The sequence below is a fragment of the Necator americanus genome, chromosome I (genome assembly GCF_031761385.1).
Source record: "Necator americanus strain Aroian chromosome I, whole genome shotgun sequence".
NCBI classification, from domain to species: domain Eukaryota; kingdom Metazoa; phylum Nematoda; class Chromadorea; order Rhabditida; family Ancylostomatidae; genus Necator; species Necator americanus.
In genome coordinates, this window is record NC_087371.1 from 546,931 (window position 1) to 561,952 (window position 15,022).

The following is a 15,022-nucleotide window of genomic DNA, read 5'->3' on the forward strand; positions in this document are numbered from 1 at the left end:
TCATATGTTTTTACTACTAGTTTTTTCCAACTGGTAAACATCATGTCAATATATTTACCTTGTCGCTCGCAGTTTTTTACACGCCAACATCTGGATCAACAATTCACGCAGCTACCTTCTAAACACCCCACCCCTAAGGCGGATTAAAAGAATAAGAAAATGGAAGATTTAGCGCTGATCAATCGGTTTAAGACCCGTCAGCGCTTTTGCCTTCAACTCAACTGTTAGAATCATAGTCTATGAGAGGTATAAACTGTATCCTCAAGCAAGTCTCGAGGCGATCTATGGATTTTTCGTAGAAATGAAAAATTTCGTTGACCTAGGCGCAGCGAAACCTTAGCTCATTTCGCCAAAATTCCAACTTCAAGTGAACAAGACGTCCTAACAATACTACTTCTTCATGTTCGAAGAGTATTCCCCTTGTTCACGTTGTCGTGCCGGAATCACCGTCGTTTTACAGTAATCCATTCAATGACATCATCTGAACCGTTTCAGCGAACCCAACACCCCCGATATGACACCTGCCTCACGTTCTCTCGGCGAATTTCCTTCCATAGTTGAAGCGTCGTCGCAATCGTCGCTCGAACAGGTGTGTGTCAATTGGTACAGATTAGCAGACAAATGACGTCAGTGTTTCAGGAAGATGTAAATTGTCCATGCGATTCTCATGCCGGGAAGCTACTTTTGGACAACGTCTATCCATTAAGTGTCGAGGAGATCTACGAACTATTGTTCACTGATAGCCCATGGTTTAAAAAGTTCAATGACACATTAAAAAACACTGGTGAGTGCGGAACTGTAGTGTAATGCTCCGAACAATCCCTCACGAACAATCCCTTACTGGTTATTTTTTTCGCCGCTGTTTAAAACAATCAAAATTGCGTAGTCAGCGAGGAGTAGTGACAATTCCCTTCTCCCAATGCTTTCGATTAGCTAAGCATCAATTTCAAAAATTGTTTGAAAAACAAAAAATATATTTTGCAATAACTCACTTTCTAAACTCCTGTCTGGATTTTCCGATGAGTGGTCACAGGATTTCTAATTTCCCAAATGCTAATTATAGGTGTAGTCTGCCACTTTGGTACAGGTTGTGTGCATCCTGCAGTGATATGATTTTACATGACATTTGCGGACAAATGTTGATCGTACCTTATGTAGTGTTCCTCCTTTCCTCCACGACCACCCTCATAAACCTGGAACAGCAACAGAATAATTGATTTTGCTATCTCTTCTCCCTTATCTACCTTCACCTTCCATCCTTCACCGCTACCTATAAATTCAATCACATCGTTGATTTTCCGCAATTTCGTGAAATCAATATTTGATCTTGCAGTACATTCGAAGGTATCTGAAAACGTTTCTGGTGAGTAAATGTGTCATGACGTGCTGCTATCGTTCTTAATCGATTGTCTATCAGTGTTGTTTGTTCCGATCGATAGAGAGCTAACCGCTTGCTAAAGTTTCGGTTTACCGATGGATAAATCGATTCTCGCATGACATTATTTGATCTTCGTAGTTGTATGTTGACCGTCACGTAATAGCATTGTAGTGTTCGTTCCGCTTCCATTCACACTTCTCTTCGCGCATCCTTGTCTAAGAAGCGGTTGATTTATCGTTTAGGCTATGTCGCATCTGCGTGGACAACGGACAAGGATGGAGTACGTTCGAGGACGTGTACCTATACGATGGCACTGAATCACGCCATGGCACCGAAAAGTTGTGTGGTCACTGAGAAACAGGCAAGTGATCGATACTTTTGATCATATCGATAGATGCGATAGAAGGAGCCGGTGTTCCAACCCCATTCACTTTTGGACGGTTGGTGGAGGGACTTTCTTCACTTTTGGACGGTTGGTGGAGGGACTTTCTTCACTTCTGGACGATAGGCGAAAAGACCCCCTACACTCGAACTGCACCGCATGAGCTAGACCCCCTTCACCTGAGGAGGGTCCGTCTCCTCCCTATCACACCTATGATCATATCGTATCATTTCATATCGACTGATTGTTGGGGCTTAAAGACCCCCACGAATCTGGGGTGGTGCGAGTTTCAAGTGGATTTCGCCTATACGGGGTCGTAGATTATGAGGAAGAGGAAGATTCCGTCCATTTCTTCCTAATTGCCGTTAAAAAAAAACGGCCCGGAAGATGCGGCGTGTGCACGAGGCTGGCGCGCTCCAATCGAACTCCTTGTAGAAAATAGCGCACCGGAACGCTCGAAGCCGTATCTTTCGGACCGTTTTTACGTCAATTAGGAAGAAATGGACCGGTTTGCCCTCCTCCCCATAATCTACGACCTCATAAATAGACATAAACCACCTGAAACCTGCACCACCCCAAATTCGTGGGGTTATCCCTTTAAATGCGATGACATAAAGCTAACTTAATTTATAGATAAAAGAGTGAAGATTTGGATAAATCATCTTAAGAAATGCGTGTTCCCATTTCTAAGTCAAACAATTTATAGGTAATCTCACATTTCGGACGCAACGGAGATGGTTTTATAGTGAACAAAGAAACACAGAACTCTGGCATACCGTACGCAAACGATTTTACGATCCAGGTTGGTTGACACCAGGGGACTGACTCTTCTAGCTGCTTTCAATGCGAAAATGGTGAAAGAGTTCTATTTCAGTGCATATACTGCGTCTCCAAAGTCAGTGATCACGAAGCAAGGATCAAAGTTCACGGTGGTATTGTCTACAAAAAGAACATCTGGAGCGTTGTACGAGGTGGGCAAAGACTACATTTTGTGGGACCGGCTCACACGTTGTCCTCTTTCAACAGCAGTTCTCGCTCAGAGCATTCCTACGCAATTTTCTTGTCCCACGTAATCCAGGGTAAAACTAATAGTACTGTTCAGTTACTGACTTCAGGTTATATCGAAAAGAGCACCTATCAGGGTCTCGATGACCACTATAGCGCCTTGGAGGACACTTTACGGGATGAGTGCGAAAGGAAGGCGATGCGACCAGAAGCCCGACAGGATCATGTTGATCGATATGATGAAGAAAGGTGGGTCACAGTTTTCAAAGAGCTTAGTGGTAGGTTCAGGGTCAAGAGCATACGTTTTTCAAGGGATCGTAGTTGGGCACGATCCCTTGAAAAACGTCCCTTCTCCTCTAAACCTCACTCCCTCCCATTCTCTTTAATGTAGTCGCTCATAATCAAATGTAGTAAACGAAGTAAAGAGAAAATCTAAAAACCAATAAATAAAATCAAGTATAGTATACTTGATTTTATTTAAGTATCAATCAAGTATACTTCAAATAATTCGAGACATAGTATATAAGAAGGATAAAATAGATAACAAATAAACTAACAGCTTTTACAGACGATTTAGAGATGTTTTAACCACAAACACTGGGCATTATTGGGAGTGAGAGCAGAACTGGTGCGGATTTCGATCGATACGTTGAAATAAACAATCCCATCTATCCCTTGATGCCGGAAAAAAAAACGTAGAAGATCAAATAAAGTTGCAGTTTTTGTAGAAGAAGGTTTGCGCAGTGAAATAATTAAAACAGCATTCCCAAGGTTTCCTGGTTTTTCCGAAAGTTAGTTGGGGTTTAGTTGCGAATATTAGTAAATTTCTCAGCTTTCTCTCAAGCAGTTTTGAAAGAACGTAAAAAAAGTGTGCAAAAAGGGAAACGTTTTTTTGTTTTTGTTTTGTTTTGATTTGGAAAAATCCTTCCCCGTAACATATTTCGCACCGAATAGGTTTTTGTAATGTATTTGTTGAGTTATTGGACTTAATTAGAAGACATACACATATCGATGCCCAGAAAAAAAATCATCTATGCCCCGAAACTTAGCACTCAGTTACAATTTGGCATCAATTCAGTTGGTCAGTAATTAAGCGCTATGAAACAACTTCTGGATTGTTACTCAAAATGAGATCAGGATATGCAATCTTTCAGTTTTTTTTTTTTAAGAAGGTCCACAAGTGCTAAATTTTTTGTTTAATAACGTGTTTTATGCAGATTTCATCATCTATCTCTTTTAAGCATGTCTTCCGTCGAAGACCCAATCACTGAGGCTCCGCGGATACGATCTCCTCCCGCTCGATCAAGAGTGACCAAACGAGGTGGGATGTCTGTCACAAATGTTCACAAATGTGACCACTGTGCACTCCGCTTGAAGGATCACAAATCTGTTTTAGCACGTATTAAAAACCTGCAGAGGCTATTTTGATCCCTATCCTGATCCTTCAAATGGAAATCGAATTAGCAGTAGATCATGAGGGATACAGCAACTATTGCTTTTCATTCTTTTCTTGCGAATCCCGAAAAATCTAGAAATTATTGGGTTGGGGAAAAAGTTGTGGATGTTTTTTTCAAAGTTAATGCACATAAAAAGGAATATGGGCGAAATGTTATTTCAGGTGTCATGTCCAAAAGTATGATGTAATTAGAAACTAATTGAATGACGAGTGGAAGGCGTTAGGAACGATAAAAGGAACAACAACCACTAATTAATTTCCAATAGCGCTTTTTGTTTTGATGACACTGGAAAAAAAAACAAGAATTTCTATTCAACTCACCACATATGTGTATGGGTCCGGAGTCAAAAATTTATTGGAGGTCAAAATCTCCATTTTCGCGCCACGAGAACAAACGACCGACGATTCTTTCAACCACTGCTCCTTCTCCATACACAGCACTAATCTCAGTTTCAACGACTTCATCATCTCGACTAAATTTCAAAAAAAAGTGTAGAAAATTCTCCGTTTAAATACGAAAACACTTTATTCTAAAGATCTTGAGAAAACGAGAATGAATAAAAATAAAATGCAACAACAATAACATCTCGCACAGCGGGAAATTCTCTATCCGATATTATGCGATGTTTTGCCAATATTTTTTAAATTTCTTTTTGCGTTTTTAATTTTGAAAAAAAAAAGAAACTTTTGGCATGTAACGAATGAACTCCTCCTACTCCCATATTCTCCCCTGGCTATTCGACGTAGCCCCGTAAGCAAAATCGATTTCCCTCCTACTTCGCCACCGGCGAATTTCCTGCCTGGCCAGTGCTAATTCCGCATCCGCTTTGGTGACAATTTTGGTGTTTTTTTTTCACGCACTCTAATTTCAGATACTTCTGCATCTCTTCCTACCATAACCCCAACGTTAACCACGACTTCTACGGACTACGGTTTCTACATAAAGATTATCATATGTAAGTTAGTGAAAATTGGTTTTTGCAGCGGTGGATTTCTGTCGAATTTCAGGTCTCCTGGCTGGTTTGTTGTTTCTAAACACATTGCTTCTGTTTCATGTGAACAAAATTGAAACTCAGGCGACAATTAGCGAAGATGTTGTGCAGGTTCTGCAGAGGTAAGTGATACAAAATTAAAAATTCGGACAGAAGTGTTTCTCGAGTGCCAAGAATAAGCGTTACAAGACAATTGGAATAGTGACAATTTTATTTATCACTAATTTAAGAAACAGCAAAAAGCACTCAATTTATTTTGTCCGCAGTCCTGCTTCTGCTGTGAAATGTAAGCGATAACAGATAACATTCAACGTCCAAACTAGAATAGAAATGTTTGAAAGCGTCCAGATATCGGGTCAGGAACTTTCCTGCGATTGATAGGGACACAAGCTGGTCCAATTGAATATTGTTGAAATAATATCATACGAGAAAGCAATAACAGTTGTCCGGTTCTCAAAGTACGTCACAAGAATTGCAGTAAATTTAAAGGAAAGTTAACTAGTTTTCCTACGATTGAATATTCGAAAGAAATGATGGTGGGCGTAGGTGGTAATTGAGGATAAAAAGAGAAACAAACTTAATTACAGGTAGAGCAAAAATCAATATCTCTGATCAGCGCGCGGCGGATGATTAACGCATAAATTGGTGGAATGGGTGTAGGAAAGAATCAATCCGGTTTTCTAATTTCTTTTTTTTTAATTTTCGAGTCTTCCGGGGCTATTTCACACGCTGAAATAGCCCCGGACGACTCGTTTATTTTATGAAAACTGCCCTCAGATTCAAATTTTACAATATGTTAGTGTTGTATTCGTGGTCCACCTCTGGAATTATCCCAAAAGAGGCTCACTGACCTCAACATGAAGTTCTGCCTTCTGCCCGCCTATTTTTATGGTGAATAATAAATGAAGGGTTCTAGCTGAAGCAATAATGAGATGAAAGAATGAAATAAATAAGTCGTGCGACAAAATATGCAGTACGAATCAGACGGAATCCCCTTTCAGACTCGCTGACTATGGCAAGCCGAACGAACAGACTGTTGCGCTGGAAAATCTCCTTGAGAAGGTCAATCAATTGACCACCGATTTGCAGAAGTTGAAGCAACAGATCTCATCTAAGCAAGAATTGTAATAATCACTCTACGGTTTTCCCCACTGTACCGTTTCACTTTTCTATACATTGCCGTGTAGGTGGATTTTTCCACACTTGAGAGTTCCTCACTTTTCGCTGTTATACATAATATTAGGTTTATATTTGAATTAGGTGATGTGTATATTGACAAAGAAAAGCAATGGTAATATTTATGAGCTGGCATGTTGTTTAAGAGATGCAACGATGCGTAATGTTATCAATTGTAATTACATCTCATTTATTATAACTTCTTGTCATTATTGACAGGCCGCCGTCCCTCTATTCGTGCTTGTTCAATGCCCCCTGAAGTTGTGCATTAGTTAGTACTCTAAGATTGAGACTAGTACCGGTACCATATTCAGTGACATTATATGTGTCTACATATATACTGCACTAAACAGAAGTCGGTGTTGATTATAAGATTTCATAGAGGATATTTTTCAGAATAAAGATTAATATATTCTGCGTCAAATTAGCTGGAAGCTTTGAAAAGGTTTACTTTTCGAATGTGAGGTGTTGTGGGTTAGTCCAGGATGTGGAGATGTTTTATCATGTCCTAATCGTTAAAAAGATTGGAGGAAAATGATAGCCTTCGCCTATCTTGAGATGGAAAACTATAACTGCAAATGTATAGGTAACACCCGAGAACGACGAATTTTGCTGTCGCCATTTATTCACACAGATGGTAACGATAGCCATAAAGTGTTTGGCGTTAATCAATCTGCTTGGGGTGCACCAGCAGGTCCATTTCAATTCAGAATCGTCTGTAGTTTACGAACGCCTATACAATGATTTGATGTGGGGGGGGGGGGGGGAACTCGATGTACCACGCCAGCGTTTTTAGCCACCAAAACAAGCCTGGCACCAATTTAGCGGCCACGTAGGAGCGAATAGCTACTTTGGCTCCAAGATGGTTTCCAACCATCTATAGACGGTGCAATCGCAGCGGTAAATTTTAGAAACCCAAGGCCCCACACAGCTGGCATGCTGAACTATCCCAAGGCACCGAAACAAAACAAAACTGCCCTTTCAAGACTCCACACGAACATTAGTGGGTGACCTGCGGCATCGCGGACGCTTTTACACGTAATCATCTACGGGAAGCAAGCACAACAAATTTCATCTGCTTCTAAAAATGAATAGAATTTAGCAAAAATACATGGTCCCTATGATATTTTGTGGCGAATCTTGAAAAGCAATACAATCTCAGAGAGTTGCAAAGCAGGTTGGATACGTTTAACTCAAATGCACTTACAAAATGGTCGCGAAACGAATCAATAGTCGGCAAACACCCCGGAACCAGCAGATGTATTGTATGGTACGGTAGGTGCACACTCGATCCCGACATTGTAAGCATGAATTAACCATAATAATAAAACATGACAGGAAGTGTTACACGTGCAAATCTTCCACAATTCCTCGGATTCGCATGATTTGTACTAATGAGTAAAAATTAATCAATTGTTGATGTTCATGGTACACCATATCTTTCAGTGTAGAAAGAGAGATTTTCGTCTTCAATGTCATTATCGAAACTCGAATCCAAACCCTCCCTGAAATCAAGAAAGGACTTGAAAAGAGCGCATGTTCTTAACTGCAAAAAAAATCTCGTAGCCGTTGCACTTATCCAAGAATTATTTCCCGCACGCATATTTGAAGGCAAAAACGCTGAAACTTCCTCTCTCAGGCCAGCAAGTTTCAGAAGAAATAATTAATCGACAAATAGGAGTGAATGAGTTATGATCTTATGCATAATAAACTTCGTCTGCTTGGTGTTATGAACTGCAACAGAATAACTTCTCCGACTGTCCTTTCGATGGGAACGTCTCGCCTTGAAAAGCTCATCTCGAGCTTGATTTTATTAGAAGTGCGAAAAAGGCTGGCATCATCCAGCCCTTTTCGCACTTCTAATAAAATTTACATTTTCTCAAGTGCACCGCATTTCACAGTAATGAGCGTGACAAAAGCTTTTCTGTCACTGGCTATGTCTATCTCACAATTTTACGGTGGATCTTAAGAGATGATGTTAGAAGCAATTAGAGACATAAGACGTATCTTCGGACTACACCATTCCATTTAATCGAAGGTTCCCAAGAGTTATTACTTAACATTATATATCAATGCTCCTAGTATCCTGGAGTACAGAAGCACTAGTGATTGTGAAAACTAGTCTCTGTTTTCATCTGTTAACTCTTCTTTTTCGTAGCCCAACTCCTGATCCAGGTGGTTGCTGAAACACTGGACTAAGAGCACGGTAGGAGATCAATTTAAAAAGCCTACAGTCTGAAGGGGAGTGTAGCGCAGTAGATGAGAGGTACGGCTGCAAATGCCCAGTCTATGTTTGGGGAGGGCATTCATTCCCCCGGCACTGACGAGTAAGCACCGAATTGGACAAAAAACACTGTCTCAATACAGGCTGGTCCGCAAGTCATGGTATAGGTCACACAGTTACGTTCATTGATCTCAAACGATTCTGAATTGAAGTCGAAGACGCTACGGCGCATACCAGCAGCAAAATAGTGATCAGCAATGTCCTCTAACCTTGTAGTTGTTTATGTTGCTGCTAAAGTGGTTTAGCTCTATTGTCGTTTTCACACTCAAGATCACCTAAGAAGACAGTGTCCGAAAGCACAACTGAAGGCAAATCATAATTACACACTAAGAAGCGACAAATAAGCACACATACAGTAATATACAGCTTGTATTTGAAAGAAGGAGAGAGAAGATGCCCCCCATTAAGTGAACGAGAAGTTGGACAAACTGACAACTTTCATATATGATCGGAATTACATCACTTGTACAAAGTAGAAACTATAAAACAAGGAAGAGACCACTTCTCTAACACATCTTAGGGATAAAATAGGCAATCTCAAGGATAAGAGCGTAAAGGGTGCAAAGCTACTTGGAGAGCACTCAACGCTGGTCTAATCGTAGTGTACTCACACCGCACTAAGAACACAAAAAAAAATCGTCACTAGAGCACAAAAACCGTTGCTAACTGTCAAATGCCTCTCCCATTTGAGAAGTCAATAGTTCATTGATTGACAGTCGATCAGTGGAAGTGAATAGCGAGTTAGCCGGCGGCTTAAAACCTAAGCGTTAGTCTTAGAGGATCTATGAAAGCAGGCTGAAGGTACTAAGAGAAAGTAAGGAAGATAGAGCTGGAAATAAATAAATATTAGCTCTATAACTATAGCTATCTATAGCTCTTTAACTCTACCAAACTCTGCAAACAGGTTTACTGGGAGTTAGTTGCTAAGTTACACCATCTGGTAGTTTCAATGAAGAAAAAGAACCAAAAATCAGTGAAGAACGATTTTTGTCCTCAACGATTTCTTTTTTTTGCGTACTGTACACCGTTTTTCGCTCAAAGTGCACTGTGTAGTGTGCCAAGTACAGTTCAATTAGAGTGGTTTTACGTGTCCCCCTCTCATCTACCTCAGCAAGAGCTAAGGTTCATATAATCCATTTTCGCTGTGAACTACACAAAAAAATCTCGTCATTATGTTGCAACACCAAAAAAGAAAGAAATCGCACATCACTGAAGGAATGCGAAGACTGGAAACGAGGGAGAAACATGCAACCATACGAGATGAAGGCAAGTCTAAGAGACAAATTACGCTGAAAACTACCGTCAGAGCAATTCCGGTGCACAATATGGCATAGCACTGTCATCCAGAACCCAACCCCTTCTTGGAGAAGACCACCAGAAAATTGTGAAGGACGCAAACGACTTCTCACCTGTGGTCCCAAACAGATTATCGCCCCTCTCGCCGCTACCGTAGTCTTGCTACATTTCCGCCGCCGGCCTATGTGATTTCTTTTTTGGAAAATCTTGTTTATTACGTTAAATTGGATCGGTTTGCAGTCAGAGTGGTAATCAAATACTCCTTTGTCTTTGCTGTATTGGTTGTCGTTGACGTTTCAAGCTTCTGCCCAGTGAAAAGTGCAGTTTTGTGCTATCCAAAGTCATTTGCAGCGCTCGTGTTTTGTTTTTTGCTGGTGTTTTTTATTCCATTTTTTTCTTATTTTCAAAGATGCAGCTCGGGTTCTCTTTCTATTGCGCGTTTATTTATTTGAAGTACGGATGCGCATCGGATACTCCATTCCAGCATTTGCAGCTTCAACTGGGTTCACAAGATGCCAGAGATCATAGGTAAATTAATGAAGCCGGATGGCACAGTCGCTACGGAGCTCGAAAAGCAGGTCTCCCAAGCCCTCGTTGACCTGGAGAGCAGCACCGATATCAAGGCTCAACTCCGTGAGCTCTATATTGTTGGAGTTAGGGTAGGTTTATGGATTCTCTCCTGTTCTTTTACTAATCCCATGGCACATCGGAACTGTATTACAAGATGGGGGAAATGTAGTTGGGGGACACCTAGTGACGGTCTTACTTCTTTACGCTCTAGCTTACTTTTTTCTCTTAGTACCTTTAGCTGTCATGTCATAAATCCTCGATCCTTAGGACCCCGATTGATTTAATTATTTATTTCGAGAAATAAGGGTGCCACTGGGTTCCCCCCCCCCCCAATTACACTACTCCAAGATGGATCGAGACGGCCTAAATTATTGGAAGGGAGGTTTAGGACAAGTCCGTCTTTACTACTTAGTTCCCAGTGCTTTGTTGTGCGCTGCACCTTCAGGTAGTTGTTCTCGCTTTGTATACTTCTTACTTTGGCTATTTGCTGCAAAGTCTGATTTCTGTTTTAAAAGATGTTCGTAGCAATTCTAGAGAAAGCGCAACCTCTTCGCTTTTAATGTGACTTTTCCACCACCCAAAAATTTTCTATTTTCTTGGCTACTTTTTTGTAATCCTCGTCATTTGTTTTGCCATGGATACCAAAAGGAAATCTTCTTTAAAACTGCCCATGAATCATTTTTTTAATATCTTTTTATGGTTGTTTGTGCCTATAAATTAGTCCTTCTATTTCTAGTTTTTTTTTAAGGAAATCGAAATTGGAAACAAGTCTGTTATCGTCGTATATGTGCCTGTTCCTCAATTGAAACAATTCCACAAGGTCCAAGTGCGACTTGTTCGCGAGTTGGAGAAGAAATTCGGAGGGAAACATGTTTTGTTCTTGGCAAAGGTGGGTGCACTCTCGTTTTTCTACTCTTGCCTGTGTTCGCAACATTCATGCTGTTATATCTTTTAAAAATGCTCTTCTTCAAGTACTGTGTTTATCATTTAATGTGAGCACGAGTGAGTCGCGATGGTTTAGTATTCAAATTGAGATAGCGATTGAGAATGTTTCATGTATCATATTGATTTTTTATCATCTTAGAAGCACCATACCATGCGTCCACGAGCGAGTGGTTGGAAAAATTTTCACGTACCTCTTGGAAACAAACGCCGTTCCCATCTCGTTATTCTTCAAAACTAGGATGAATTGATTGAGGGCCACGCTCATACTGTATACTCAACGTAAAACTAAATTAACCCTATAATTGCTCACTAGGACCCTAATATCATCATTTTTGTGCTACGCCGCCTTCTAATGTGATCAAGTTACAAATGTTGACTAGAAACATTCAAAATTTGCAAAGTACTACGAAACAGTTGTGTTTCATGTTTTCTTGTTATGCAGCGAGGTTTTGACGGAACTTTATTATTGGACTGACGCTTCGACAACTTCGTCTTCATCAAAGACTTGGAAATGGTGCATAACCCAAGAGTACTCCTTCTTCTTTCCTTGCCAAGCCTCGATACTGTTGTAAGTGCACCACGTAAGAACTCCAAAAAGGAAAACAAACTGGTCTGTTTTAAGGATACCGACTATTCGGTATCCTTAAATAGTGATGTCTGGATAGTCTCTCGAACCATTTCCAGGCCTTTGATAAACGGGAGGTTGTCGAAACGTCGGGCCAATAATTAACTTTCACCAAAACTTCCTGCATAATAAGACAAAATAAGTATAGTTTCCAATGCCGAGGTTTCAAGAAAGGAGGATTAGAAGATTGTTGGATAACTGTATCTTTTTTTCTTTATTCATTTGTTTTGTTATAATCCGCAAGAAGAAGAACACGGAAATATTTTGTATTAGAATTTTTGCATATGTTTCCTCTTATGATTTCCCCCTGAACGTAACTTTTTCGAGACCAAACTCATTTCTAGTGCAATCACTCACAGTGGCGTCAGGAACTGATCAGCCGATACTTCCGTTTCAAAATTTATATCGACACCCGCTACATTTTTTAAATTGCAAGTACAGTTATCGGCACATAACTTTTTCTCGTTCGTGACTGCTTTCCGCATCATTGGTCTACTCTTTTGTTTTTCTTTTAAATTTGCCAGAGGATGCATTTAAACCTTAGGTAAGCCCTACGAATAGATTTTTATTCTTCATTTCTCGCGTAGGTTATAGAATTTCGATTCCTTGCAAAGCTTCCGCTCTGACGTAAGATATTGACGCAGATACGTTACAGAACATCTGCTTTCACAAACTCTTCAGATCTAGTTACAGTTTGCATTATTGTAAAATGCTAAGTTAAACTTGTAATTCCATTTGTTCTAACAAGTGTTAGGTAGCGTACTCAACATATGTTCCATCTTCATGCTTCGCATTGTCTTAGCAGATGGTTTCGGGTGAAGCTCGCAGGGTAGTGTCTGGAGAACAGATCGATGTAATTTTTACTTTTAAAATTCTTCATTGCACTCGTTAACCTCAAATAAACACTACTCATTGTTCGAATTTTTTGTAGGTGCAATTTCAGAGTACTCCTTAGGTTCATCAGGATTTACTGTTAAGAAATTTTATTTGTTGGTATCGTTTCGCTCTCCTTACCAATGGTTTCAATGCTGTGACTTTCAGCAGTCCTTTCTGGACGTGAGATTGTCTTAACTACAAATTTAGTGTTCCATACAGCGACATTTTGAAACTTCTTGTTCTTCACAGGGTTCTAATGGTTTGGGTAAGCATAAAATTCGTAGGCAGGTAGTTGATGTGTATAGTTTTGTGTATGTTTCGTGACTCTTAAGATTTGCCCCAGAATTTTAATTAACGTTTTGTTGTGCATCTGTAGATAGGAACCATGAAGCGCCAGTATATGCTACGTGGATAACCTGCTGATATCAAATTAATGACTTTTTTCAGCTTTTTTTTTGGCTCGTTCCATTACTAAACAGGTCATTGTCCATTGTCTTTGAATTTAATTGAATCATTTTTAGCGACGTATACTACCAAAACCACTACGTGGATCAAAAAAAGTCCCAATGAAGCAGAAGAGACCACGCTCCCGTACTCTCACTGCTGTACACGAAGCATGGCTTGATGAGATGGTCTTCCCTGCTGAGGTTGTCGGAAAACGCACTCGAGTTAAGCTGGATGGGAAGAAACTCCTGAAGGTATGTTATGTTTTGCATCTAGTTGTCAAGTGTTTTTTCTTCCTGAGATTGTAAACAATTTCAAAAGACGTATTTCAACAAATATTTTTGTATTAAAGGACGCAAAGATTTAACTACGTAGGAAATACAATTTAAAAGCTCCTAGACGGAGATACGAACAATTTTTCCGAATGTCAATCAGTCGTAGTAGTTGGAATTGATCCTGTGAGTGTGCAAAGGATTTGAATATTTCATCTCTTCCAAATTTCTTTTTTTCGTCCGTTTATTCCTAAGATTTTTGCATAGATTTTAATGTTCCTCTTTTTACTTCCGCCAATGGTAAATTATTTGGAGCTTGTCTTATCCGTTACTACATTCAGTTTACGGCAAAATCAAATGTTTGCAGTAAATCATAACGTAGCCGATATTTTTTGAAGGTTTTGCTTGATTATCGTTTGCTTTGAATGGTATTGGTCTCCTCTCCTCTTTCAAACGCATTCGAGTTTTTTTTTTACTTTGAAATGTTTTATTTCTTGTCGCAGATAATGTTGGAGATCGAGATTTATTGTTAGCCTCTAATCATTAGACTATTTTAATAAGCAAGTAGTAGTATAAAGGTAGTATAAAAACATTATTTTGGACCTAAGAAACCTCTATGTGGTATGTTCGCATAGTCTGCCATGTCTTTATCAGAGAATTTTGTTTACATGATGCCTAGAGTATGAACGAACTGCAAAAGCTTGGTTGTCTTTAGTGTCCCGTTTGAGTTTGTTATGATCGTCTCATGTCAGAAGGACTAGTAGCCAGTTCATATTATTCGCACATTTTATCTACCGAAAATTGGTCTTCATAATCTTCTCAGCTGGGTTTTTAATCATTTCGGTTTGTCTTCTAGGTGCACCTTGACAAAGCGCAACAGACGAACGTTGAGCACAAGGTCGACACATTTGTGGCCGTGTACAGGAAGCTCACAGGGAAAGAAGTTGTGTTCGAATTCCCAGATCCCATCTTCTAAATTGTTTTTGTTGACATAAATTGTTATTTACTGATTTGATACACTCTATATAGTCTATGAATTTCTTCCTTCAACTTTCTGAGTTGAGAACAGTGCTGGAGTAATCAAACTTTTATATGTCAGTTCGTTTTTTGTGGAAACTTCTAATTTTATTCACGATTTGAGTGGGCGTGAAGATGATGAGAGTATTGCCTGCGGATTCGAACTATTCGTTTCAGTGGGAGGGAAGTGAATAGTTTGTCCAGTGACGGTGGTATCCTTAATTATCTTTTCTGTAACTTGCTGGACCTCGTCAATTCTGTGAGTCAGCCTCATCACAGTAAAGGCTTAGCAAGAGTCAGGTGT

General features: G+C 39.8%; 2 protein-coding genes across 5 annotated transcripts in view; both read left to right on the plus strand.

The window, feature by feature from the left end:
* Positions 1-6,341, plus strand: part of RB195_004063 (uncharacterized protein) — a gene marked incomplete at both ends in the record, with an annotated part of 32,315 nt that extends 25,974 nt beyond the window's left edge. For 2 of the 3 annotated variants that reach the window (XM_064178396.1, XM_064178395.1), the window contains 11 exons: positions 496-589; positions 640-784; positions 1,334-1,363; positions 1,621-1,739; positions 2,467-2,562; positions 2,635-2,731; positions 2,876-3,014; positions 4,007-4,086; positions 5,094-5,177; positions 5,230-5,335; positions 6,215-6,341. In XM_064178396.1, coding sequence (XP_064033027.1) covers positions 496-589; positions 640-784; positions 1,334-1,363; positions 1,621-1,739; positions 2,467-2,562; positions 2,635-2,731; positions 2,876-3,014; positions 4,007-4,086; positions 5,094-5,177; positions 5,230-5,335; positions 6,215-6,341 — 1,117 coding nt within the window. The remainder of the gene's footprint in view (positions 1-495; positions 590-639; positions 785-1,333; positions 1,364-1,620; positions 1,740-2,466; positions 2,563-2,634; positions 2,732-2,875; positions 3,015-4,006; positions 4,087-5,093; positions 5,178-5,229; positions 5,336-6,214) is intronic. The other variant, XM_064178397.1, reaches the window with a different exon arrangement.
* Positions 6,342-9,890: 3,549 nt separating this feature from the next.
* Positions 9,891-14,677, plus strand: RB195_004064 (uncharacterized protein; the record flags this gene model as incomplete). 2 transcript variants are annotated; one of them, XM_064178418.1, is made up of 6 exons in its annotated part: positions 9,891-9,989; positions 10,210-10,217; positions 10,463-10,628; positions 11,288-11,428; positions 13,507-13,683; positions 14,558-14,677. In XM_064178418.1, the coding sequence occupies 6 exons, from the start codon at positions 9,891-9,893 to the stop codon at positions 14,675-14,677; spliced, it is 711 nt and encodes a 236-aa protein (XP_064033030.1). The 2 variants fall into 2 exon arrangements, with proteins under 2 accessions (XP_064033030.1, XP_013298871.1); XM_013443417.2 differs by lacking the exons at positions 9,891-9,989; positions 10,210-10,217 and having other exon boundaries at positions 10,482-10,628.
* Between the last annotated feature and the right edge of the window lie 345 nt (positions 14,678-15,022).